The 26635-nt window shown below is 46.9% G+C and overlaps 2 protein-coding genes across 3 annotated transcripts; one reads left to right on the forward strand and one right to left on the reverse strand.

The window, feature by feature from the left end:
- Nucleotides 1-7807: 7807 nt before the first annotated feature.
- Nucleotides 7808-15762, reverse strand: LOC146337771 (interferon-inducible GTPase 5-like). 2 transcript variants are annotated; one of them, XM_084815222.1, is made up of 3 exons: nt 15656-15762; nt 12637-12973; nt 7808-9194 (listed from the first exon to the last, which is right to left on the reverse strand). In XM_084815222.1, exons 2-3 carry the CDS (start codon nt 12924-12926, stop codon nt 7973-7975), a joined length of 1512 nt encoding a protein of 503 aa, XP_084671348.1. In that variant the 5' UTR covers nt 12927-12973; nt 15656-15762; the 3' UTR covers nt 7808-7972. The 2 variants fall into 2 exon arrangements, with proteins under 2 accessions (XP_084671348.1, XP_084671347.1); XM_084815221.1 differs by having other exon boundaries at nt 12637-13376.
- A 1800-nt stretch (nt 15763-17562) lies between these two features.
- LOC146337772 (sorting nexin-17-like) lies at nt 17563-19516 on the forward strand. Its single transcript, XM_084816312.1, has 3 exons — nt 17563-17645; nt 18832-19305; nt 19390-19516. Exons 1-3 carry the CDS (start codon nt 17563-17565, stop codon nt 19514-19516), a joined length of 684 nt encoding a protein of 227 aa, XP_084672438.1.
- The last annotated feature ends 7119 nt before the right edge of the window (nt 19517-26635 follow it).

The following is a 26635-nucleotide window of genomic DNA, read 5'->3' on the forward strand; positions in this document are numbered from 1 at the left end:
TAGAGCTGGGGTTCACAAATGCCTGGCCCACCTCCCCTTAATGGGGATGCATGAACTGAGAGCTGAGGTTCACACTTGCCTTGCAAATATCCCCTTCACGGGGATGCATGAGGTTAGAGGTGGCATTCACACATGCCTGGAACGCTTCCCCTTCATGGAGATGCATCAGCTTAGAGTTGGTGTTCAGACATCTCTTGCAAGTCTCATCATCAGGGGGATGCATCATATTTGAGCTCAGATTCACACATGCCTGGCACACCTCCCCTTCCTGGGGATGCATGATCTTACAGCTGGGGCTCACAGATGCCTGCCCCATCTCCCCTTCCTGGTGATGTATTAGCTTATACCTAGGTTCACACATACCTCGCACATCTCAACATCTTTGTATGCATCAGCTTAGAGCTGGAGTTCACACATGCTGGGCACATCACCCCTTCATGGGATCCATCAGCCTAGAGCTGTGGTTGTCATATGCCAGGCACATATCCCCTCCATGGGGACCGGTGAATTTAGAGCTGGGGCTCACACATGCCTGGCCCCCTTCATTGTGTACATCTGCTTAGAGCTTGGGTTCACACAGTCCCTGCAGATATCCCCTTCATGGGGATGCATCAGCCTAGAGCGGTGGTTCACGGACGCTGGGCACATCTCCCTTCATGGGGATGCATGAGCTTAGACCTGGGTTTCACAGATGCCTTGCAAATATCCCCTTCATGGTGATGCATCTGCTTAGAGCTTGGGTTCACACATGTCTGGCACATCTCTCCTACATGGGGATATATCAGCTTAGTACTGGAGTGCACCCATTCCTTGCAAATATCCTCTTTATGGGGACCCATCAGCCTTGAGCGGTGGTTCAGACATGGCAGGCACATGTCCCCTTTATGGGATGCATGAGCTGAGAGCTGGGGTTCACACATGCCCTGCAAATATCCCCCTCATGATATGCTTCAGCTTAGAGGTGGGGTTCAAACATGCCTTGGAAATCTCCTCTTCATGGGGATGCATCTGCTTAGAGCTTGGGTTCAAACATGCCTCGCACATCCCCTTTATGGGGATTCATGAGTTTACAGCTGGGGTTCACGCAGCCCGGTCATCTCTCCCCTTCATGGGGATGCATGAGGTTAGAGGTGGCATTCACACATGCCTGGCACGTCTCCACTTCATTGAGGTTCATCAGCTTAGGGTTGACATATGCTGGGCAAATATCCCCTTTATGGGGAATGCGTCAGCCTAGAGCAGTGGGTCAGACACCCTGGGCACATCTCTCCTTCATGGGGATGCAAGAGCTTATTGCTGAGGCTTCCACATTCCCTGCAAATATCCTCTTCATGGGGTGCATCAGTTAGAGCTGGGGTTCACACCCGCCTTGCAAATCTCACCTCCATAAGGATGCATCTGCTTAGAGCTGGGGTACACAAATGCCTGTCACATCCCCTTCATGGGGATTCATCAGTTTAGAGCCCGGGTTCACGCATGCCTTCCAAGTCTCCCTTTCATGGTGATATATCAGCTTAGAGCTGGGGTTCAAACATGCCTGGCAAGTCTCCCCATCATGGGGAAGTTTAGGCTTACAGCTGAGGTTCAGACACGCTCGGCACATCTATCCTTCATGGCTATGCATCAGTTTAGAGATGGGGTTCACACATCTGTGGCAAATAACCCGTTCATGGGGAACTATCGCTGCTGCAAGGAGAGGAAGCCCTTCACTGTTGCAAGGCAGGTGTGATCTGGTGTTCCTGCTGCTGCTGCCTTGATGGACGCTACCTCCACCTGGGGGACTTCTCCTCTGCCTGCCTACAGACTTGGGTCCAGCCAAGCGCCACCCCACTCCCAGCTGCAACACCTGTGGGAGCTGGGGCATGAAACACCGGTCTCTGCTGACCTGGGACTCTTTCCATCGCTGCTGCAAGGAGAGGAATGCCTTCAGTGTTGCAAGGCAGGTGTGATCCGGTGCTGCTGCTGCCTTGCTGGAGCTCTACCTCCACCTGGGGGACTTCTGCTCTGCTTCCTTGCAGACCCAGGTCCAGCCAAGTGCCACCCTACTCCCAGTTGCAACACCTGTTGGGAGCTGGAGCATAAAACCCATGCCTCTCTTGACCTACGTCGGGAACTAGACAGGGAGAGTGTGTCCGTGTTGGTTCTGCTGGACCTCTCAGCGGCTTTCGATACCATCAACTATGGTATCCTTCTGGGCTGTCTTGCTGGGATGGGACTTGGAGGCACTGTTTTACAGTGGCTCCATTCCTTCTTGGAGGGCAGACCCAGAAGGTGGTGCTGTGGAACTTCTGTTCGACTCCCTGGCCATGTGGAGCCACATGTGGCTTGTGGAGTTCCTCAGGGTTCCGTTTTGCCCCCCATGGTATTTAACATATAGATGAAACCATTGGGAGAGGTTGTCCAGAGTTTTGAGGTTTGGTGTCACCAGTACGCTGATGACACCCAACTTTACTCTTCCTTTCCACCTAATTCCAAGGAAGCTGTTGGGGTGCTGAACCGGTGTCTGTCGGCAGTAATGGACTGGATGGGGGCAAACAAATTGAAGCTTAATCCAGACAAGACAGAAGTGTTCCTGGTGAGTCGGAAGGTAGATCAGGGAATAGGGATTCAGTTTGTGCTGGATGGGTTTACACTCCCCCTGAAGACACAGGGTCGCAGTTTGGATGTACTTCTGGATTCAGCCCTGAGCCTGGATGCCCAGGTTTCAGCGGTGGCCAGGAGTGCATTAGCACAGTTCAAGCTAGTGCACCACCTGTGCCTTTTCCTTGAGATGTCAGACTTGGCCACAGTGACACATGCCTTAGTTACATCCGGTTTGGATTACTGTAACACATTCTACATGGGGCTGCCTCTGAAGAGTGTTTGGAAACTTCCGCTCGTTCAAAGAGCTGCTGCCAGACTGCTGACTGGGGCTGGTTACAGGGAGCATACAACTCCCCTGCTAAAACGTCTTCACTGGCTCCCAGCCTGTTTCCAGACACAATACAAAATGCTGGCCATGTCTTCTAAAGCTCTACACAGCTCAGGTCCAGGTTATCTGAAAGACCATATTCTCCCCTATGAGCCTACTCATGCCCTGAGATCTTCAGGAGAGGCCCTTCTCGCCGTCCTGCCACCATCACAGGCATGTCTGGTGGGAATGCAGGAGAAGGCCTTCTCAGTGGCTACCCCAAGGCTCTGTAACTACCTTCCCAGGGAGGCAAGAGTGGCACCCTCCTTGATATTCTTTTGCAGGCATGTAAAACCTTTTTTGTTCCAGCAGGCCTTTGGGGATAGCTAGTCTGGACCTGTGAGAATATGACAGATGGATACTATATTTCTTGTTATCTTTTAACGTATTGATATTTTATACAATTTTAATATTACTCATGATTTAATTATATTTTTAACTTTTGTATACTTCTATTTATATTTATAGGTTTTATTTGTACAGGTTTTAATGTTGTAAAGCTGCCTTGAGTCCCAGTATTGGGAAAAAGGCAGGATATAAATAAATATGGTGATGATGATGATGATAACTCTCTGCTTAGAGCTGGGATTTAAACATGCCTGGCAAGTCTCCATTTCATGGGGTGTTTCAGGCTGGGGTTCACACATTCCTGGGAAGTCTCCCCTTCATGGGGAGGATTGAGCTAAAAGCTGGGGTTCACTCGTGCCTGGCACATCTCCGATTGATGAGGTCCATCAGCTTAGAGCTGTTGTTCACACAAGCCTGGAACTCTGACCTCTTTGGGGATGCATGAGCTTAGAGCTGTGGTTCAAACATGCCTGTCACGTCTCCCCATCATTGGGGTTCTTCAGCTTAGTGCTGTGGTTCACACACGCCTGGCAAATATCCCCTTCATTGGGATGCATGAGCCTAGAGCTGGGCTTTGCACATGCCTGGGACATCTCCCCTTCATGTGGATGCCTCAGCTTAGAGCTGGGGTTCACACATCCTAGCCAAGTCTATACTTCTTTTGATGAATCAGCGTAGAGTTGGGGTTCACACATTCCTGGCAAACCTCCCTTACATGGTTTAGAGCTGGTGTTCACGCATGCTTTACACATCTCCACCTCATGGGGATGCATGAGCTGCAAGCTAGGGTTCATACATGCCTGGAAGGTCTCCCATTCAAAGAATCATAGAATAATAGGTTGGAAGGGGCTTACAAGGCCATCGAGTCCAACCCCCTGCTCAATGCAGGAATCCAAGTCAGAGCATCCCTGACAGATGGCTGTCTAGCCTTGTCTTGAATGCCTCCAGTATGGGAGAGCCCACCACCTCCCTGGGTAATTGGTTCCATTGTCGTATTGTTCTAACAGTCGGGAAGTTTTTCCCGACATTCAGCCAGAATCTGGCTTCCTGTCACTTGAGCCCATTATTCTGTGTCCTGCATTCTGGGATAATTGAGAAGAGATGCTGGCCTTCCTTTCTGTGACAACCTTTCAAGTACTTGAAGAGCGCTATCCTATCTCCCCTCAGTCTTCTCTTCTTAAGGCTAAACATGCCCAGTTCCTTCAGTCTCTCTTCACAGGGCTTTCTTTCCAGCCCCCTGATCATCTTCATTGCCCTCCTCTGAACTCTCTCCAGCTTGTCTGCATCCTTCTTAAAGTGTGGTGCCCAGAACTGGATGCAGTACTCCAGATGAGGCCTAACCAGTGCTGAGTAGAGGGGAACTAGTACTTCCCGGGATTTGGAAGCTATACTTCTATTAATGCAGCCCAAAAGAGCATTGGCCTTTTTTGCAGCTACATCACATTGTTGGCTCATATTCTACAACAATTCCAAGATCCTTCTTGCTTGTAGTATTGTTGAGCCACGTATCCCCCATCTTGTAAATGTGCATTTGGTTTCTTTTTCCTAGATGCAGAACTTGGCATTTAGCCTTATTAAGTTTCATTCTGTTGTTTTCTGCCCAAACATGGTGTACATCAGCTTAGAACTGGGGTTCACACACATGCCTGGTAAGTTTCCCTTTCATGAGGATGCCTCAGCTTAGAGCTGGGGTTCACATAAGCCTGGCAAGTCTCCCCTTCACTGGGACGTGGTAGCCTAGTGTTGGGGTTCACACATGCCTAGCATGTCTCCCCTTCATGGGAATTAGGGATGTCAGAGAATTCCGCCATGGACTCCAGTGAGTCCCCCAGAATCCATGGCGGAATGGCCTCCGCCACCCCATGGAATCCCCCCAGAACAGAGCTTACCTGGTGGATGCAGTGGCGGCGGATGCGGCGGCAGCTCCAGCTGGTCTCCCGGCCACTGCCGGGTTGCTGCGGCCACAAATGGTGGCCAGCGTAGAGGCCGCCATTTGCGTGTCTGCCTTTTGCCGTGATGGGCTACATAAATACTTACGTAGCCTATCACGGCTTGGCAGCCACGCAAATGGTGGCCGGCGTAGCAGGTCTGGGTTTCACACATGCCTAGCATGTTTCCCCTTCATCAGGATGCATCAGCTTAGACCTGGTGTTCGCACATGCCAGCCATGTTTCCTCTTCGTAGGGATGAACCATCATAGAGCTGGGGTTCACACATGCCTGGCAAAAAAACATTTAATGTAGTTGCATCTTCTTAGAGCTGAGGTTCACACATGCCTGGCAAATAACCATTTAATGTAGTTGCATCTTCTTAGAGCTGGGGTTCACACATGCCTGGCAAATAACCATTTAATGTAGTTGCATCTTCTTAGAGCTGGGGTTTACACATGCTTGACATTTCTCTCCTTCATGGGGATGTATCAGCTTAGACCCGGGGTTCACATGTGCCACTCAAGTCTCCCAGTCCTGGGGATGCACCAGCTTAGAGCTGGGGTTCACACATGCCGGGAAAATAACCATTTGATGGGGTTCAGTTTGCTTAGAACTGGAGTTTACACATGACGGGCATATCTCCTGTTTATGCGGTGCACCAGCTTACAGCTGGGGTTGATACATGCCTGTCAAGTCTCCCCTTCATGGGGAGGCATCAGCTTAGAGTTTGGGTTCACACGTGCATGGCAAATAACACCTTCATGGGAATGCCTCAGCTTAGAGCTGCAATTCACATATGCCAGGCAAGTCTATACTTCTTTTGATGAATCAGCGTAGAGTTAGGGTTCACACATTCCCAGCAAATCTCCCCTTCATGTAGATGCATCAGCTTAGAGCTGGGGTTCACACATATTTGAAACATCACCCCCTTATGGGGTGCATCACCTTAGAGCCAGGGTTCACACATGCCTTGCAAGCCTCCACTTCATGGGGATGCATGAGCTGCAAGCTAGGGTTCATACATGTCTGGTAGGTCTCCCCTTCATAGTGTGCATCTGCTTAGAGCTGGGGTTCACACATGCAGGGCAAGTCCCCACTTGATCAGGTGCATCAGCTTAGAGTTGGGATTCAAATGTTCCTGGCAAGTCCCCCCTTAATGGCGATGCATCAGCTGAGACCTGGGGTTCACACGTGCCACCCAATTCTCCCATTCCTGGGGATGGCTCAGCTTAAAGCTGGGGTTCACACATGCCTGGCAAATAACTATTTCATGGGGTTGCATCTTCTTAGAGCTGGGGTTTACACATGTGTGGTACGTTTCCCCTTCATGAGGTGCATTAGCTTACAGCTGGGGTTCACAGATCCTGGCAAGTATGCCCATCTTCGCGATGCATCAGCTTTGGCCTGGGGTTCACACATGCCTGGCAAGTCTCCCTTTCATGAGGATGCATCAGCATGAGCCTAGAGCTGGGGTTCACACACACCGGCCATGTTTCCCCTTAATGGGGGTGAACTATTGTAGAACTGGGCTTCACACATGCCTGCAAATAACCATTTCATTGGGTTTCATCTGCTTAGAGCTGGGGTTCACACATGCCTGGCTGGGGATGATGGGGGTTTTATTCAAACAATGTGTGGGGACCCAAGTTTGGGAAGGGCAGATTCTTGTATTCACAACTAGTGAGACCTGTCTAGTCAAGTTTTGTTGAGATTATGTCTGGGGCACAAAAACTATTAAAACCTGTAGTCCTGGTTAAAATGCTCCCCACCGCCCAAATGCACCTGCCATTAATTAAAAAGACAACTTTACTTCCATGTGACAGATTTACTGTCCTATCAGGCATAGCCATGCATGTTCCAAAGAAACAGACTTGCAAAGTAGTAGAATCATAGAATAGTATGGTTGGAAGGGGCCTACAAGACCATCGAGTCCAACCCCCTGCTCAAAGCAATTTGTTGGCATAAATATAAATATAAATATAAATATTCTACCGTAAGGGAAACAACTTGTCTGCCAAGGAACATCTGCACATCTGTCATGGAACCCATTTGCGATGCAAAGTATCCTGGGAGTGGGAAAATGTTCTAGGGCACATTCTCAGTTCACATAGGGTCAGACCTATGGGACCTCACTATAACTGCACATTAACTAAATCACAACCGATGTTTCCCGTAGCTATTCACCACTATAGCTGTGCAGTGAAAGAACAACAGCAATGAGTATATTGACTTTCAGTCCACCAGTATTGATCCTCTCACTAAGAAACCATATATCATGTCCTGATGGGTTCCCCAAAACAGAGCTTGAAAGCACCTGTATAGTCTGCCTCAAATGTAAATGCTTTGGGCCTGTTCAGTTTGCAAGTTTATCATTGTTTGTTAACGGTGGGTAAAAAAGTACCACAAGAATGATACCATGTGCTCAGCTTGCATAGAGTTTTTGAATAATGCTTGCCCTTCTGAAATGTACCATCTGTGCTGATCTTGCTAGTCCCCGATTAATCATTCCCCATGTGGCTTCTCATTGTCAGGTACATTGAATCAGAACTCCTGAAACAACACTCCACATAGACACATCTTTATAGCAATATTCTTTATTTGCCACTGTGTTGTTAAGTTTTATTTTTCAATCTGAGCATTAGTTAAAATGAGGAGAAAGCTTCTAATCAGAAATTCCAATCTGATTTCCTTCCTTTCCCACGTTTCACTTTTGGTCCTGTGAATGTTTCGTACATTTCGATCTTTAGTTATTCTTGGCAGCTTTTGTCTGAACATTTGCAGCATCTACCACAACATTTTGCAGAAAGCTTCTCAGCATGAAGAATGTGGTTGCAAAAGAACTAGCTCCACCAACTACAGAGCCCAACACGGGTACAAAATCACAAATCAGTTCTATCATCATCAGTGATGCACAAAGCAATGACTTTGACAAGAGACCAACTACCAGTTCATTCGTGATTTCGCTGACTCCTGGAGTGTTTTTGATAGCTGACCTTAGCTCGTGGATAGGTTTGCCAACCCGGTTTGCCAGCGAACGGAGGGAAGCTTCATCTAAGCCAAAGACCTTGCAGAAATGTTTAAGAGCTCCCACCAAGATGGCAATGTCACAAATAAAAGAGAGGCCTGGGACAGGAACAGCCCCGAAAAAGCACGACACAAGTGCTAACTTCCATATCAGGTCCTCCATTGCAGCCTTTTTCTTTTTCATCATTTCTCTTGAGAAAGTTGGCATAGCCATTATTAAAGCATGTCTCTTGAGGTCATCCATGTCCTCCTCCAAAGTGTCAAGCAGGAGAGGGAAATCATACAGGTTCAAATCCCGCCTTGAAATGAGAAAAACCTTTGGGGAGGACTCCCCTACATTCTTCAGATTATCGTAGCAATAATTCCTTATTTTCTCAAGGGTTTGGTCTTCACTGAAGTTCTGTTTCCTTCTTTCAGAATCAATACTGATATCCACTTTGGTGCGCACATAGTAAAATCTCTTGCCCATTTTCTGAATTTCACAGGCCAGCTTGGTGTCATGCTCTGTGAAACGCCCTGACGCAACAATGAGGAAAAAATCATACTTCTTACAGTCTACCTTCTTTAGGTATTCATTTGCTTTAAACTCAGGTGTTCCAATTCCTGGCAGATCCCATAGTGTGACTTTGGGGAATAAGGGATGCAGATAACGCTTCACATCCATTGTCGTTTGTGTCGGCCCGGTCTCAGCTGAGCTCTCTTCATAATCAGTCACATCCCTCAGTGCATTGACAAGGGATGATTTACCAGCACCTGACCGCCCAGTGATGGCAATGTCAAGTGTGGTGTTTTCCAGTAAAAGCAACTCTTCATGATTTTGAGCTATAATGTCTGAGATATCTCCTTGTTCCAAAGCAGCCTTCAGCTTTTCAAGGTCAAACTTTAAGATTGCTTTGGAGATGGCACCACCCAGGATAGCTCTTGCTGAAGGTTTACTTGATCTAAAAAAGAACGGAAATATTGTTATTGTTAACTTGTATTATTTGGGGCACAATCCTATGGCTGCTAGACAGCATCTAGATGGCCATAGGATTTTTCATTTTCTGGGAAATGAGCTTGTGGCCAGTGCGCCGAAGTCGGTTCCCAGAAAACCGACTCCCTTCCCCCACAATGGGACAATTTTCCCATTGCAGAACACCGCGTGGTTTGTCCCTGGCTCCACACTCACAAGAGCAGCACAGAGCAGCCGAAAAGGGGGCGTTCCTGGGGGTGGGGCAAGGACTGTAGAAGTGCCGTTATGATGTTTCTTATGCACCATCCGGCCTCGCCCCCCCCCCACCCCTGCACTCAGAAGTGCCCTGGTTAGACAGCTGCAAATGCAGGGCAGCCATAGCGTGGAGGAGGAGATCCCCTCTGCGCTTCGCCCACCCTGCATTGGATAGGCAGTCACCTCCGAGTTCGGAAGCTGCCGACTATCCCCATAGGATTGTGCCCTTAATGTCCAAATGACCTTTTCCTTTAACAGTTTGAATTTTGTATTTAATCATGTGGGGTGTAGAACATGCTTACCACTAAGAAAAGCATGACTCCACTATATGTAATGAGTGAACTAAGGAGGTATTCACCGGAGGGGTCTGAGGTTCTCCTTTCTTGCTAGGAACATTCACATGACATTCCCACCCATAAACTCCAGTTTCTTACCCTGCCACCAGCCTTCACAAGCCAAGTTTAAGGCAATGTTAAGTTCAATGTAGACATGACATTATTCATGCAGCAGCTAACTGCATTTTTAAAAAGTAAATGGACACAGGACAGAAGAATGATTTGGAATGCACCACAGTCTGGATTCTCTCTCTCTCTCTCTCTCTCTCTCTCTCTCTCTCTCTCTCTCTAACACACACACACACACCTGCTATTTTCTTTTAAAAATGTAATCCATGCAATTGCTGTGTGAATAATGTTATATCTAGTTTTGTCCTAAGCATCTCCAAGGAGAAGGTCTGGAGTGCAGATGCATATTGTTGGAACAAAAATGCTGTGGGATCCATGCAGCCTTTCCCTTAATTTCATTACGCTGCTGGGCATTGGGTTTGGGGGAATTGGAAAACTCAAATATAGGACAATATTTTATTTTTATTGGTTGCACGCAGAGAGATTGCAAGACATTAGAGGGTTTGGTAGAAAAGTAATTCAAAGGGCACAACAAAGCTAAATTCCCAGTAGAGGCTGAGTTGGATATTATTACAAGCCAGCTGTACGAGGCTAACTAGCTTATATGCAAACATGCTCACACCTTCTTATGGACAGACATTCATCCCATGTCAGTAAAGGAAATGGATACAGGATAGGAGTCTGAATCCTGGAGCAAAGTATGAGTGTTGAGTGTTGACAATTTTCCCATTGCAGAGCACTTCTTTTGAAAAGGCCAGGTTTGTTGGAGGATATCTCCCTTTGATTCCTTGACCAATCTGAACTGAGAGTTTGGCCTGTCTGTCACTTTCCAACGGGTATTGGTAAAGTTGAAAAACTGGCTTGGAAGCTCACAGATGTTAGTATATTTCAAGGGTAACTCATTTCCCTCTACTGATGGATTGTTCCATGTTCATCCCTGGTTCAAGACATGCAGAGCATGATAGTGTGCAGTGCCACAGCTTTTCAAACATTTAAGGGCAAAATGGCATCAGGGAGCTGCGTGCAGATTGAAGATGAAGTGGTGGCTTGCTTCCCATTCTGGAAATGCTGAGTACAATGGAAACTCTTGGAAAATCCTTACACTATTTCTGCTTTGGTGGGAGCCTCCTAAGCAGGTGCTGGCATGCAGCCTTAGCATCATCTCCCGGGATCACAAGCAGGGATGTAGCTCCCCTGCTGGATCCTAGCTTGGCCTCGTTTGAAAGCCAGGTTGAGTAGCTCAGGAGGCAATGAATGCTCAGGAAGCCAGATTCTGGCTGAACATCAGGAAAAACTTCCTGACTGTTAGAGCAATATTGTTAGAAAAAGTTCTTGCTTCTGGTCAAATGGGAGGCCAGGCAAGCGACAGTGGAGCCAACAAAGTTTTATTGATCATTTTGCAAAACGGGTACAGAGCAGTGTGGACCCAGGGCGTGGCGCACCCAACCTTTTTATACCCACCCATAACGGCTCAGTACTTTTCCATCAGCTCTCTACGCATACTCTCGGCTTAAGCTGACTCATTGGTCACGTGGCATGCCTACGTATCTGAGTCACTAGCTACTTATGGCGTCCTTTTTATCTAACAATATGACAATGGAACCAATGACCTAGGGAGGTAGTGGGCTCTCCCACACTGGGGGCATTCAAGATGAGGCCGGATAGCCATCTGTCAGGGATGCTCTGACTTGGATTCCTGCATTGAGCAGGGGGTTGGACTCGATGGCCTTGTAGGCCCCTTTCAACCCTACTGTTCTATGATTCTATGAATTTGATACCAGACACAGTTTTTCCTTTTCCATTGCCTAAAGAAGGGCCCACCTCTCAATGTCCTTGTGCTGCATCTTGGAGAGGATGGTATATGGAAAAGGAGGGGTTTGTTACTGAATCTACAAATGACCTGCAGCTAGTGAGGCCTGATTTCCAGGTACTGTCATACTCTGGCCAGATGCTGGTGCAGAGGGCATGGAAGGGACCCAATTAACACAGCCAGGAGGAATATGAACCTCACCCTAACGATGGCACTGGCAGGCATCCAACAATGGGATGGAAATCAATTCCCCTCTCAAACATGGCACACTCAGTGCCTTAGTTTGTGATAGTTGTGCACCTCTCCCTGCACAGGTATGCCATCTTCTTTGCTGATTTGCAACAGGGCCAGCATGACTTAATACTTGGTAGGTGGAAGTGGGGGTGGCATGGTGCTAAGCTGGCCCTTCCTTCTCTTTGGCCCCATGCGAGGTAGGCAGGAAAAGCCACTGCAGTGGTGAGCACTCTGAAGAATCCTTCGGGTACGAAGGTTGACCTCCACCGAAGCTTGAGGGGGAATGGCATGGTTACCCCATCTCATGGCCTGTCGGACTTACTCAGCACAAGACTTAGCTCATGGGTTGGTGACCCCACTGGGCGCTTCTTGCCATACTGTTAAGCTGTGTATATGGGGATAACGACCAAAAGGGGAAGGCTGCTGCTTGAGGCTAGGAACTGGGTTAAGGTTACCTAAAAGAGGAACGTTGCAATCCAACACATTTGGAGGGCACCAGGTTGGGGAAATCTGTTCTAAAAGAAAAAAAATAGAAGTAGGTGGCCCTAAATTGTTCATTAAGTGGGGGGGCAGCACATGGTCTCCGCCTCCTCACATAAGAGGCCATAGGAACCCACAACAGGAGTTAAAAAAAACAGGTTAAATTATATAAAACAACAATAACATTCTTTTTATCTTAAGTTGCAGCTCCATAATTAACGTTAAATCCTTAGTTAAATCCAACATACCTATCACATCTCTTCCTTTCTGGCTCCAGAGGCAGTGTCGAGGCATGTCTCCTGAGATCGTCACATTCATCCCATAGGGCCTTTTCTAGAAGTGGAAAATCATACTTCTTCAAATCCTGCCTTGATATTAGAAAAATCCTTGGGGAAGACTCTCCTGTCTTGATCAAATTTTCACAACAGTCTTTCCTCACCTTCTCCAGAACTTTGTCCTCACTGAAGTTTGGTTTCTGTTTTTCAGAATCCATATCCAAATCCATTTTTGTACGCACATAGAAAAACTTCTTATTCATTCGCTGAATTTCATGGGCCAGCTTGGCATCATGCTCAGTGAAGCGTTCTGCAGCAACAATGATGAAGAAATGGTATTTGTTAAAATCCATTTCTTTTATGTATTTTTCTGCTTTAAGCTGAGGTGTTCCTATGCCTGGAAGATCCCAGAGTGATACCTCTTGATGTATGGGGTGCACATATGCCATTGGTTCCATTGTACATTCTGTCACACCAGTCACAGCTGCACCTACGCCCTCATCTGTAGTCATACCCCGCAGGGCATTGACAAGGGATGATTTACCAGCACCAGATTCCCCTGTGATTGCAATGTAAACTTCTTTTTCTGATGGGTGAAAAAACTGAGCTTTTGTTTCTGGGACATGTCCCTGTTCCATATCAGCCTTCACCTTTTCATGTCTGTTTTGTAATGTTTGTTTTGAGCTTTTACCACCCATGATGATTTCGTTGAGCTAAAGAAGAAAAGAAATACTGTGATGGTTAACTCTTACAACATAATGTTTACATGAAAATTTCCTATGACAATATGAATTTACATATGTGAGAAAACTAAATTACTTAAGGCATGCCTGCACCAATGGAAAACTAGGCCCATATGAGATGCATTTTCATATTATGATGAAGACAAGATGAAGATGATTGATAGATAGATAGATAGATAGATAGATAGATAGATAGATAGATGTTCGCAGGGCTTTGTTTCCCTGTTGCCACACATGCATTCCAAATCGTGTAATGTCCCCACTTCGTCTACTTTGCATTCTTCTTCTTTTGCTATGTATGTCCCCAGGTAAATACTGTACATTCGCAAGATCCCTGTGCTTATGGCCAACTGCTTTTTTCTGCTCAGATTGCATAACAGTCATGACAAGGAGGTCATCTGAGTTCTGCAGAGGCATTCCACCTGAACCTCCAGACTTGTGGGAGGGGAGCTGGAGAGCTTTTACCTCCTTGAGTCCTCTGTGGCCAGTTGGGCCACCTTTTGAAGCAACCCCAGTGCTTAGGAGGCTTCTCTGGTGCACACACCTGTACAGAAGGCTTTTGCCTCCCAACTCAAATGGCAGGTTAAACCCTCTCAGCTGCTTCCTCAAGGAGAGGCTCCTCAACACATCGGCTGAGTTGGGAGCTGGCTTTGCTCCTCCATTGTCTTCCCCAATTGAATGAAGTAAACTGAGCTGCATCCTCAATGAGACTGCAGCTCAGTTGGGAGCCACTATCCACCCCTTCTCTGCAGAGGCATGGTTTCAGTGAGGGGCAGGGCCTTCATGGGCTGCATGGGGAGACTGGGAAGGCCAAATTTGGCCCATGGGATAGAAGTTCCCCATCCATGCCTAGGCAGAAGCTTGTCACCCAACAGGAATTGAGGAAGGATTTTTTTTTCAAGTCCTCCAGACTGACCAAGGTGTCAGGGTGGAAACTGAGCCCATAGAGCCCCAGAGCAGTTCTGATTCTGGGGAAGAGCAACAACCTGTGGGAGAGGAGCTTGCTCATCTCTCACAGGCACAGCGGCAGGGAGAGATTCCTCCTGCCTGCATTCCTGGGATAGATAGTGACCCTGGCAGCAAGAGAGCAGGGGATGGGGTCTTGCTGGATGCTCGGCGCAGACGCAGGGAGCGGCGCCAGATGGAGGACGCAAAGAGGAGGCACTTCGATCGCTTGGCGCTAAAACAACGGTCACGTCCCGAGGACACAAAGGTAAGAGGGAGGATCTCTCCATAGCCCATAAGTTCAGAGTCTTCCCGCCCTCCTCCTTCAAACAGGGACCAACTGCCTTACCTGGAGCTTAGGCTACTCTGCTAACTACCCCAGTGCAGCTGGTGATTAGCATCTGAAAGAGTCATTAAGTTGTAAATGGAATAAAGCCTTGGAAAGAATCCTTTTCATCTGTGTCTTGAGTTGGCTATTGGAGGGGACTGTAAGAAGCAGCTAGGGCACTCCTGACACAAGGCTGGGCAACTCTTTTTTCCTTCCTTGGGCATCACCTAGCTGTCACAACTTTGTCAGGTAGAAAGGAGAAAAGGGGGATGGGGATGAAAGCCCATAGGAGATGAAGGAAGGGGTGCCTGTAATTACAGGCATAGGGTAGAATGGCAGCCTCCAGCAGATTTTGGGCAACTGATGGAGTAGGAAACCACACTTAGCCCACATGTAGCAGCAAACATAAGGTTTCACCATGATTGAAGGTTCAGGCTTGAGCTGACCACATGAGGAGCCCGAAGCAGCACAGACTCCAGCTCCTCGGGCAAACAAGAATATTATGTCCCTCTCCCCCACCCCCGTAATTGTTAATTTAACAATTCCTGTAAATAAATAAAGTTGCGGCCTTCATTGGGCAGGACATGTGGAACTGGAAGGTGCAACTGGAAACTACATCTTCTCATTTGAAGGTGGCCAAGTGCATGCTCTCCTGCCCAGTTTGCACAATGCTCATGGCAAAGCATTTATCTACATTCTAAAACTGTACATATCACAGCAATTTCCCTATTACATTATTTCTATTGCAATAGAACTACTGCTTCTGGCAGAATTTATCCTGTCAAAATTCAGGATGTGTTTCAGCAGTCCCAGCTATTGTGGTCCAAATGGAATCTTATGGTCAGTGCACACCCCTAGTAAAACTCCAGATATGTATGTATTTAAATAAATAATATCTGATCATGGCTCTTTTGAGAAAGGTTGCAGTGTCAAAGAAGCACGTGGAGAAAAATGAGCTGAAGAGAGACTGGCTTACCTTTTAAGGCCAAAGAAGGATTGCTTTTGAGAAGCTGAAGAAACAGTAGAATCTGTATAATAGTAGGCTAGATAGTTGTTTTAGAAGGTATCTTTTCTTCCCTCTCTAAGAAGCTGTCTGCTGTGGTTTCTGTTTTTAAACACAAGAAATAGACTGAAGTGAAAGAGAAAGCACATATGTTTTTCTGAAAGCTACAGCCAACACCCTGATACACTCCACCCACCAAAGAGGTGGGATGAGGGGATTTTCAACAAGGAACAATAAGTTCACACAAAAAGTGAGCTTGGCTGAGCCACCATTATTTAATTCCTAAAGATGCCAGGAATATCCAGGGTTTTCTGCTACTGACACCATCCCCTCCCCCAAAATAATTATTGTAACATAAAGTCAGTTCTGGAAACCAAAAGACCTCTGTGTGTGAGAGTGGAGCTATGGACAGAAAGAGACCTGTGAGCAGAGTTAGAGAGAGACAGGCCTAGTTTGTGTGATCAGGGGTTGACAAATAAAGGCACATCCTGTTTTCCTGTCTTCAAATACTACCCTGCCCCAGTCCTTATGAGATGGAGCATCAGACTGGTGTTCTAAAGCAGTCTTTGCAAAGACGTATAAATCCCCCTGTTTTTGGTGAGGCGGGCAAGAAAATACACGTAAAATACAAGGCAAGTTAAAATTAGTCATTTCCTCATTAGGTTTATTTAAAGTACTGCACCAGTTTTGGACTTCCTTGGTGGAGCACATATGTTCTCTCCTGATTCTGGAAAGAGGATGCCGATGGCTGTGCTGGCAGGCAATGATGGGAGTTGCAATCCAACACATTTGTGTTAGAAAAAGACTGTCCTCTTATTCTTTGGCTGTCAGCTCTTTGCTAGACCTCTGAGCTATTAGTCATAATTATGAGCCCACCGGACACATGTCCAGTGGCAGTGTACATCTGTTAAAAAGGGGAAGTCTGGTGAGACAGTCACATAAGCATAATCAGAAATAAACATGTTGACACAGTCGTGCTCTAAGGAGTCAGCTAACGGCTCAATCAGTTGACATGTTGTGGCTAACAAAAAATTGTAAAGGGAAGGGGGGTATAAAAAGACTTATGCTTGCTTAGCTCGGGGTCCAGACTGCTGACTGCTCTGCACCCGTTTTGCAAAACGTTCATAAAATAGTGTTGGATCCACTGCTGCCTGTCTGGCATCCTTTCTTTCAACCAGAAGCAAGAACTTTTTATCTAACAATTTGGTGCCGTGACTCGGATCCTGCTTCGGGGCGCGTCCCCTTTGCGCTGAACCGAGGGGCCGCGGAGGAGAAGTGGCCACAGGCGGTTGTTTACACTGCCTTCTCCTCACGACGGCGGCAGCAAAAGCACTTGGGGACCAACGCCAGAGGAAGAGGGAGACGTGATCACTCCTTTTAGGCACCAGCAGTGGATCAATAAAGCAGCTGGACGCAGCTGCGGGCGGGACAGAAGAGGCTTTGGGGGTAAGTGAAACAGCTTACATTAGGGGATAAACGCGGGACGGTGGTGTGTTTGTGATTGTGTGAGACGCCTACGGGCGAAGCGAGTGAGGAGCCCCGATCTGCATTTCCCTACCCTGGAGACGGGCTGGGTCAGAGGAGGGCGAAGCGCGAGAATTGTTGATTGAAATCCCCACCGTCATGGGCAGGTCCCAATCCAGGCCTACAGGATTGTCCCATATGCCCTTGGAGTGTTGTTTGCGCAACTGGTCACATTTTAAGCAAGATTATAGAACTAAGATGACAAAGGATCGCCTTGTCCTTCTTTGTGCCCGGGAATGGCCAGTAGTAGAACCCAAATGGCCACCCGAGGGGTCTTTTGACCCAACCCTGATATCTGCTGTGCGTATAATAGTAACACAGAGGGGAAGTTGAGACCAGTTCCCCTATATCGATTCATGGGCGACCTGCGTACCCCTTGGCGGCAAGCCCGCTCCGTGGGTTGTCAAATGCATGTCTCTGGCCCCTCCTGTGATGGTCAGTAAGAAACCAACCATCCTTGCGGGGGCATGGGCCAGGTTTAAAGAGGAACACCCCCAGGCAACTGAGGATGAGACAGCAGCAGCTCTGCCCACAGGACGGCCCGAATGGGGGGTAGCCATGGCGGCACAGAGACAGCTACATGCTGAGTATTTTCGGTTCGTTTTAGCAGGCATGAAGCAAGCCGCACGGGGGGCCCCCAATTTGCAAAAAGTCCTGACTTTAAAACAAGACAAAAACGAACCTCCTGCCGTGTTCCTCCAAAGGCTAAGGGAAGCCTTCGCCAAGTATACTGATATTGACTTGAAGGACCCAAATAATTTAAAGATTCTCACGACTCAGTTTGTGGGAAATAGTTGCCAAGACATCAGAAAGAAGTTGCAGAAAGTTGAGAGAAGATTAGTGGCTGACCTAAGTGTTTTAGTAGAGCTCAGAAAGTTTATGAAAGACAAGAGGCAAGCGAAGCTCCTCGCTGCAGTTCTCAGACCCAACAAAGGAGGAGCTAAGAAGAGAGGAAAAGGAGGGAGGAAGGGGTCCTCCCTGAGAAAAGACCAATGTGCCTTCTGTAAGAAAATTAGGCACTGGAAGCGTGACTGTGAAGCCTTGAAGCAAAAAGAGAGAGAGGAGGGTGTGGGGGGGGGCAGAAAGAATTTTGCATAAACAAGAAAGAGACTAAGACAGACCGGGGCCCAGCCCCCTCTGAGCCGTCTCTGAGGCAAGACGGGACCCCATAGTCAAAATTAAAGTTGGGGGCTGCTCCTATGATGCCCTTGTAGATACAGGGGCCACCCTGTCCATCCTCCCCCCTTAGCCAACCACCAATGGGAAGTGGGGGATCTACCACCATAATGGGGGTCGAGGGAAGGGCAACCCGAGTGCCCCTTTCTCATCCCTTGCTCACCAAGGTTGGGAAAACACACCTAGCACATGCATTTGTCTGTACCCCCTCCTGTCCGGTGGCACTGTTAAGAAGGGACTTATTGACTAAGCTCCAAATTGAGATTGCTTTCACTTCTGACGGAAGGATAGAAGTACAGCTCCCCAAGCAACAGAGCAGTAACTATCAAATGGCCCTTTCAAAGGTCGCAGAGGAGCCCACCCCAGAGGCAGACGAGGACTGGTGCTTAATAGAAAACAGAGTCAATCCCCTAGTTTGGGCTGGGGTTGGAAGGGCCTCTCGTGCCAAGTTGGCAACACCGTCAGCTGAAGTCCCTACAAGATAAGGTCTCCAAGAAGGAGTTCATCCGCTTGGCACAGACCCTCAAGTATTACAGCTATCTCAAATTTGACCCCTGCATCACAGACGTCCCCGAAAAGGGCTGCCACGTCATTGTGGGGGCTGAGAATAGTAAGCTGAACTTCCAGGTCAAGCTGCCCAATGACCAGATCAAGGAGGGAAGTTTCAAGGTGACCCGAATGCGCTGCTGGCGGGTCACTTCCTCAGTCCCCGTGCACAACGAGACATCAGGCCCTACCGCTGGCAAGTCAGAGGTGAAGCTAGAACTTGCCTTTAAGTACCTGATAAATAAAGACTGCCTACAGTGGGTCACAATCACCAGCCTGCAGGCCATAATGCTGAGCATCTGCCTGCAGTCTATGGTGGATGAACTGATGATGAGAAAAAAAAAATCAAGAGGCAGCATCCGCAAGATGTTCCGCAGGCGAGTCAATAGAGCCCTGCAGCAGCCAGGCAGCCAGCAAGCAGTAAAGGCTCCCCCTCTTTTGGATTCTCCTGATGCAAGCAGGGAGTCTATTGCAAAAGTCTCAAGCAAATTGGACTCCATCAGTCTGCATGCCATTAGCCGTTCCAGCTCTTCTGCTGACATTGGGGCCAACTACACCTTTAAAAGCATTGGTGATAAAGACCTCTAGGGGCCCTGCCCTGACGCAACTCTGTGAGATATAAAATCTCCTCCTGGGTAGATCTCCATGTGCCTCAACCCCAGCCAGCTGCCCACCCTCTTGTCTACATGGATGGGGAGACGGCGCGACCGCTGTATGAGGCACTGCAAAAAGATAAATAAGTCTTATTTATCAAATAAGTCTCAAAGCTGCCCTTGTGTCGCCACCTGCCCTAGCCATACCAAATCCCAGTCGACCATTTAGACTCTATGTGCATAAAAATAAAGGCGTAGCCTCGAGAGTACTTTGCCAGCGAAAGGGCCCCTCCTGGAGGCTGGTGGGATATTACTCCAAGGTCCTTGATGTCATGGCAAGAGGCTGGCCGAGTTGCTTAAGGGCAAATGAGGCCACAAAGAGGGCAGCCAAAGAAAGAATCCAAGAGACATTTCTTGTCTTACCCAGAAGAGAGGAGCCCCCACATACTCCCCTTCCGAGTTACAGATGGCGCAAGAACACAGAGTAAGTCCCCGTGGCGACGGATGGATCCAGATGACAGATGGGAGACTGCTCCTACCGCAGACCCTGCAGGGAGCTATCTTAGAACAAGTGCATCACTCTCTTAGACATCCTGGGGCATCAGCTATGATTGACTATTGCAAGAGGCTGTTCGTCTCTCCTGGCCTAACTGTACGCGCCCATCGATTAGCAGCAACATGTGAGGTTTGCCAGAAAATTAATTCCCCCGGGGCACCCCCTCCACCAAAGGGAGGGCGACCATGGGCATATTATCCCTTCCAGAGGGTGCAGATTAATTTTGCTGAAATGCCACCGTGTAGGGGTTGCAGATACTTGCTTGTAATAGTGTGTCAAATGACAGGGTGGGTAGAGGCGTTTCCATGCAGAAACTGTCAAGCAAAAACTGTAGTTGCTAAGTTGTTACAGGAGGTGGTGCCCCGGTTCTCCCTGCCTGAGGTTGTAGAGTCCAACCAGGGCTCACATTTCACCTCAGCTGTTACACAAGGGTTGGCACGAGCTCTGGGGGTAGAGTGGCACTCACACTGCCCTTAGAGACCCCAGGCGAGTAGGCAGGTTGAAAGAACCAATCGGAGTCTCAAGGAGACTCTAACCAAGCTCCAGCAAGGGGTAAGACTCACTTAGGTAGAGGCTCTGCCAATAGCTTTGACAAAGCTTCGAAAAATGCCAAGAAAAGACATAAAGCTGTCCCCCTTTGAGCTAATGTTTAGGTTCCCGCCTCGGGTACACTGCAGAAGGAGGGAGGAAGTCAAGTGGGAGATAGGTAATCAGATGCTAAGAGATCAGTTGACTTCTCTACAGTCTGTTCTTTCACAGCTACAAGCTTATTCCGTTCCGTTCCAGAGATTGCCGTTAGATGCACCTATCCATCTCTTCCAGACAAAAGACGAGGTGTTGCTGAAAAAGTAGAATAAAAAAGCTTTAAAGGAAGGGTGGGAGGGGCCTTATTTGGTGGGACCAACCAGCCACTCGTGTATAAAGCTTGTGGGTTCTAGCAAATGGACACATTGCAGCCGGATAAAGCCATTTAGGCGACCCTTGCTTCCTTCTGTCACCTGGAAAGAACAGGAGGACATGGGCAACGGTCCTCTGCTCCCTGGCACCCCACCGGAAGCTGCCAGGGACACAGGCGAAGAAACCATCCAAGAGCCACAATCGCCTCTTGTTTATAAATCCCAGCAGTTAATTGAAACTGCTCTGTCAAAACAAATGCTCTTGCTTTATTGTGCTGATAGAGAAACCCTGTTTTAAAACTTTAAGACATGAGTAAAGACTTAAAGGAGGGAATTGTTAGAAAAAGACTGTCCTCTTATTCTTTGGCTGTCAGCTCTTTGCTAGACCTTTGAGTCATAATTATTGAGCCCACCGGACACATGTCCAGTGGCAGTGTACATCTGTTAAAAAGGGGAAGTCTGGTGAGACAGTCACATAAGCATAATCAGAAATAAACATGTTGACACAGTCGTGCTCTAAGGAGTCAGCTAACGGCTCAGTCAGTTGACATGTTGTGGCTAACAAAAAATTGTAAAGGGAAGGGGGGTATAAAAAGACTTATGCTTGCTTAGCTCGGGGTCCAGACTGCTGACTGCTCTGCACCCGTTTTGCAAAACATTCAATAAAATAGTGTTGGATCCACTGCTGCCTGTCTGGCATCCTTTCTTTCAACCAGAAGCAAGAACTTTTTATCTAACATTTGGAGGGCACCAGGTTGGGGAAATCTGTTCTAAAAGAAAAAAAAGAGAAGTAGGTGGCCCTAAATTGTTCATTAAGTTGTTTTTCACAACCCCACAGTCACCCCTGCATATCACATTCCCCGTCCTGTCCACATGGTTTGTCTGCTTTGGGAGAATGAGAATTTCATCAATGGCTACTGGTCTGGATGGCTATGTGCTTCCCCCAGTACTAGAGGCAGTGAGACTATGCACACCAGCGGCTGGGGAACATGGGTGGGAGGGTGCTGTTGCGCTCATGCCCTACTTGCAGGTTCCTGGTCAACAGCTGGCTGGCCAATGTGTGAACAGAATGCTGGACTAGATGGACCCTTGGTCTGATCCAGCATGGCTCTTCTTACGTTCTTATTTCTACGTCCTGCCTCCTTAGGGCGGATGTGATGTTAAAGCTTTTGGTGCTTGGTTGTAAGCTGTATAGCCTGAACCTTTTTTTCTTTTTTGTAAATTGTAGGGGTTTTTGTTTATTGAATGTCATGGCTTTGTGTAATGTATAAATTGATATTCAATTTTTGTAAACCACCCAGAGAACTTCGGCTATTGGGCAGTATAGAAACGAAATTAAATAAATAAATAAATACAGTTGACAACCAAGCCAGTGGCAGCCAGGACCTTATTTTTTTATTTATTACATTTCTATACTGCCCAATAGCCAAAGCTCGCCTTACACCATGTCAACATCTAATATAAAGTTAAAGCCAGGGTTATCAGTTCAAACACATTTTTAAATTAATAAATAAGCCGCAGAAGTTATTTTCACTCTGACTTGCAACTTGATGATACTCATTTGAACTTTTCCGTAGCCAGTATCAGAAGGAAATAAAAACATTTAAGAAGTGCCTCATGAGAAGGAACCATTTTGCCATTTGTGTCCTTATTTAGAGATTGCTTGAATAATTGTTGTACTGGAATTAAGAAACTTTGGTCAATCTGCTTGGTTCTATGGCATGTGCCATTTTTATCTTCAAAACATTTTATCCTCACAAAAGCCCTATGAGGTAGTTTAGGCTGAGAGTCCAGGAGCAGTGAAGTGGCCACGTTTGCCAATGGCATCAAACTATTTATGGAGGTCAAAACAAAAAGGGATTGTGCCACCTTTACCCTCACATCGTTTTATCCTCACAACCATCTTCTGACACAGGTTAGTCTGAGAGTCTATGCATCACTTTTGAGAGAGGAAGAAGATTTTGCTTTTTGATTTAAACTTCTCTTTCTCCCTCAGACTTTCACCATCCTTCCTGAAATTTCCCGGGTGTGTAAAACAAATGCTCCTTTCTGGCATGTGTAACTTTTCGGGAGATTGGTCACACAGATTCATTTCTATGACGGTTAGAACCTCTTATATGGTTAGAATGCCTGCTTTACTGGCCACCTTAACTATAGCTACCACAATGGTAACACCGTACCTTACTCCCTTCAGTAGAACTCAAGGAGTCCTCCCAGCATTTCTGAAGTGTTCTTTGATGGGCTGTTTGGGGGGCTGTTGGGAGTGTTGAATCTGCAAATAAATTAAGAGTGTGAGGAGCGCCCCGTCATGCACCAGTATCCCAGCAGAATTGGAGAGGGGGCTCCCCACCCTTTCTCAGCACATTCAGCCCCACCACCACCAACCCACCAAAAGGCATCATTTTCTATTTATCCTTCTCAGCCACCGATAATGAGGTAAATGGCATTCCCCCCCACCCAGCACTACTGACCATGCCTGTGCTTATGGTTATGACATGATAGTCAAAGGAACTATCATTACAGGTTAGAAGAAGAAGTTATTTTAAAGATGCCAGGCATGGAACTTCAAAAAGAAGTTTTCCACTAACTCCAATACAAGAATAATATGAATCCTTCATTGTTTCTGGTTAAAATGTTCTGTTCTCTTCAGGAAGTGTGACTACGGAATGGTCTCTGTGGTATTTTTCAAAGCCATTTGACAGAGGGAAGTTGGGGGGTGTTTCCTTTTTCTGTTTAAGCTGCTCTTTCTCCTTCAAATGTTCACCAATCATCCAGCACTTTTCAGAGTATATACAATCAATACTTCTTTCTGGCACCTAAATTTTTCAGAAAGGTTGGATGAACCATTCCGATTTTATAAAGGTTAGAACAAACACACACACACACACCCTATCCATTTAACAGGTTGGAATGCTGAATTTACTGATGACCCTTCACATTACTGTCTCTATAACACCAGAGTATTATACGGAATGTTGTTGTTCAGTCGTTCAGTCGTGTCCGACTCTTCGTGACCCCATGGACCATAGCACGCCAGGCCTTCCTGTCCTGAGCTCTCTCCCGGAGCGTGCTCAAGTTCATATTCATTGCATCGGTGATGCTATCTAGCCATCTCATCCTCTACCATCCCCTTCTCCTTTTGCCTTCAGTCTTTCCCAGCATCAGGGTCTTTTCCAGAGAGTTTTCTCTTCGCATTAGGTGGCCAAAATATTTGAGCTTCAGCTTCAGTATCTGTCCTTCCAATGAGCACTCAGGGTTGATTTCCTTTAGGATTGACTGATTTGACCTCTTTGCAGTCCAGGGGACTCGTAAGAGTCTTCTCCAGCACCACAGTTCAAAAGCATCAATTCTTCGGCGCTCAGCCTTCCTTATAGTCCAGCTCTCACAGCCATACATTACTACTGGGAAAACCATAGCTTTGATTAGACGGACCTTTTTCGGCAAGGTGATGTCTCTGCTTCTTACTATGCTGTCTAGGTTTGCCATTGCTTTCCTCCCAAGGAGCAAGCGTCTTTTAATTTCATGGCTACAGTCACCGTCTGCGGTGATCTTGGAGCCCAAGAAAATAAAATCTGTCACTGCTTCCATTTCTTCCCCTTCTATATGCCAGGAAGTGATGGGGCCAGATGCCATGATGTTCGTTTTTTTAATGTTGAGTTTCAAACCAGCTTTTGCACTCTCCTCTTTCACCCTCAACAAGAGGCTCTTTAGATCCTCTTCGCTTTCTGCCATTAGGGTGGTATCGTCTGCATATCGGAGGTTGTTGATAATTCTCCCAGCAATCTTAAATCCGACCTGTGATTCATCCAACCCGGCGTTTCTCATGATGTACTCTGCATATAAGTTAAATAAGCAGGGTGACAATATGCAGCCTTGTTGTACTCCTTTCCCAATTTTGAACCACTTGGTTGTTCCATGTCTGGTTCTTACTGTTGCTTCTTGACCCTCGTACAGATTTCTCAGGAGACAGGTAAGGTGGTCTGGTACTCCCATCACTTTAAGAATTTGCCACAGTTTGTTGTGATCCACACAATCAAAGGCTTTAGTGTAGTCAGTGAAGCAGAAATAGACGTTTTTCTGGAATTCTCTTGCTTTCTCCATGATCCAGCGAAAGTTGGCAATTTGATCTCTACTTCCTCTGCCTCTTCGAAACCCAGCTTGTACTTCCGGTAGTTCTCGGTTCGCATACTGCTGAAGCCTAGCTTGTAGGATTTTGAGCATCACCTTGCTGGCATGTGAAATGAGCACAATTGTGCGGTAGTTTGAACACTCTTTGGCGTTGCCCTTCTTTGGAATTGGAATGTAAACTGACCTTTTCCAGTCTTGTGGCCATTGTTGAGTGTTCCAAATTTGTTGGCATATTGAATGCAGCACTTTAACAGCATCATCTTTTAGGATTTTAAATAGCTCAGCTGGAATACTGTCATCTCCGCTAGCTTTGTTGTTACTAATGCTTCCTAAGGCCCACTTGACTTCACTCTCGAGGATGTCCGGCTCAAGTTCAGTGACCGCACTATCATGGCTATCAGGGACATTCAGATCTTTCGTGTATAGTTCTTCTGTGTATTCTTTCCACCTCTTCTTAATCTCCTCTGCATCTGTTAGGTCCCTGCCTTCTTTGTCCTTTATCATGCCAGTCTTTGCACAAAACGTTCCCTCGAGATCTCCAATTTTCTTGAAGAGATCTCTAGTCTTTCCCATTCTGTTGTTTTCCTCGATTTCGTTGCATTGTTAATTGAAGAAGGCCTTCTTGTCTCTCCTTGCTATTCTCTGGAACTCTGCATTCAGTTGCATATATCTTCCCCTTTCTCCCTTGCTTTTTGCTTCCCTTCTTTCCTCAGCTACTTGTAAAGCCTCATCAGACAGCCACTTGGCTTTCTTGCATTTCTTTTTCTTTGGGATGGATTTTGTTGCTTCCTCCTGAACAATGTTACGGACCTCCGTCCATAGTTCCTCAGGCACTCTGTCTATCAGGTCTAATCCCTGAAATCTATTCCTCACCTCCACTGTATATTCATAAGGGATATGGTTTAGGTCATACCTGAATGGTTTAGTGGTTTTCCCTACGTTCTTCAATTTAAGCCAAAATTTTGCAAGAAGCAGCTCATGATCTGAGCCACAGTCAGCTCCAGGTCTTGTTTTTACTGACTGTATAGAGCTTCTCCATCTTTGGCTGCAAAGGACATAATCAATCTGATTTCGATATTGACCATCTGGTGATGTCCATGTGTAGAGTCGTCTCTTGTGCTGTTGGAAAAGAGTGTTTGCTATGATCAGCGTGTTCTCTTGGCAAAACTCTATTAGCTTTTGTCCTGCTTCATTTTGTACACCAAGGCATTTTGTACACCAAGGCATTTGTACACCTCCCTGTTATCCCGGTGATTTCTTGACTTCCTACTTTAGCATTCCAATCCCCTATGATGAAGAGGACATCTTTTTTTGGTGTTAATTCTAGAAGGTGTTGTAGGTCTTCATAGAACCAATCAACCTCAGCTTCTTCGGCATCAGTGGTTGGGCATAGACTTGAATTACTGTGATGTTGAATGGTTTGCCTTGGATTCGTACTGAGATCATTCTATTGTTTTTAAGATTGTACCCCAGTACTGCTTTTCCCACCCTTTTTATTATACAGATACAGATACAATAATACTATAATACAGAT

This window comes from Heloderma suspectum, chromosome 10 (genome assembly GCF_057233095.1).
Source record: "Heloderma suspectum isolate Gila_16-S chromosome 10, 16-S_ref, whole genome shotgun sequence".
NCBI lineage: Eukaryota > Metazoa > Chordata > Lepidosauria > Squamata > Helodermatidae > Heloderma > Heloderma suspectum.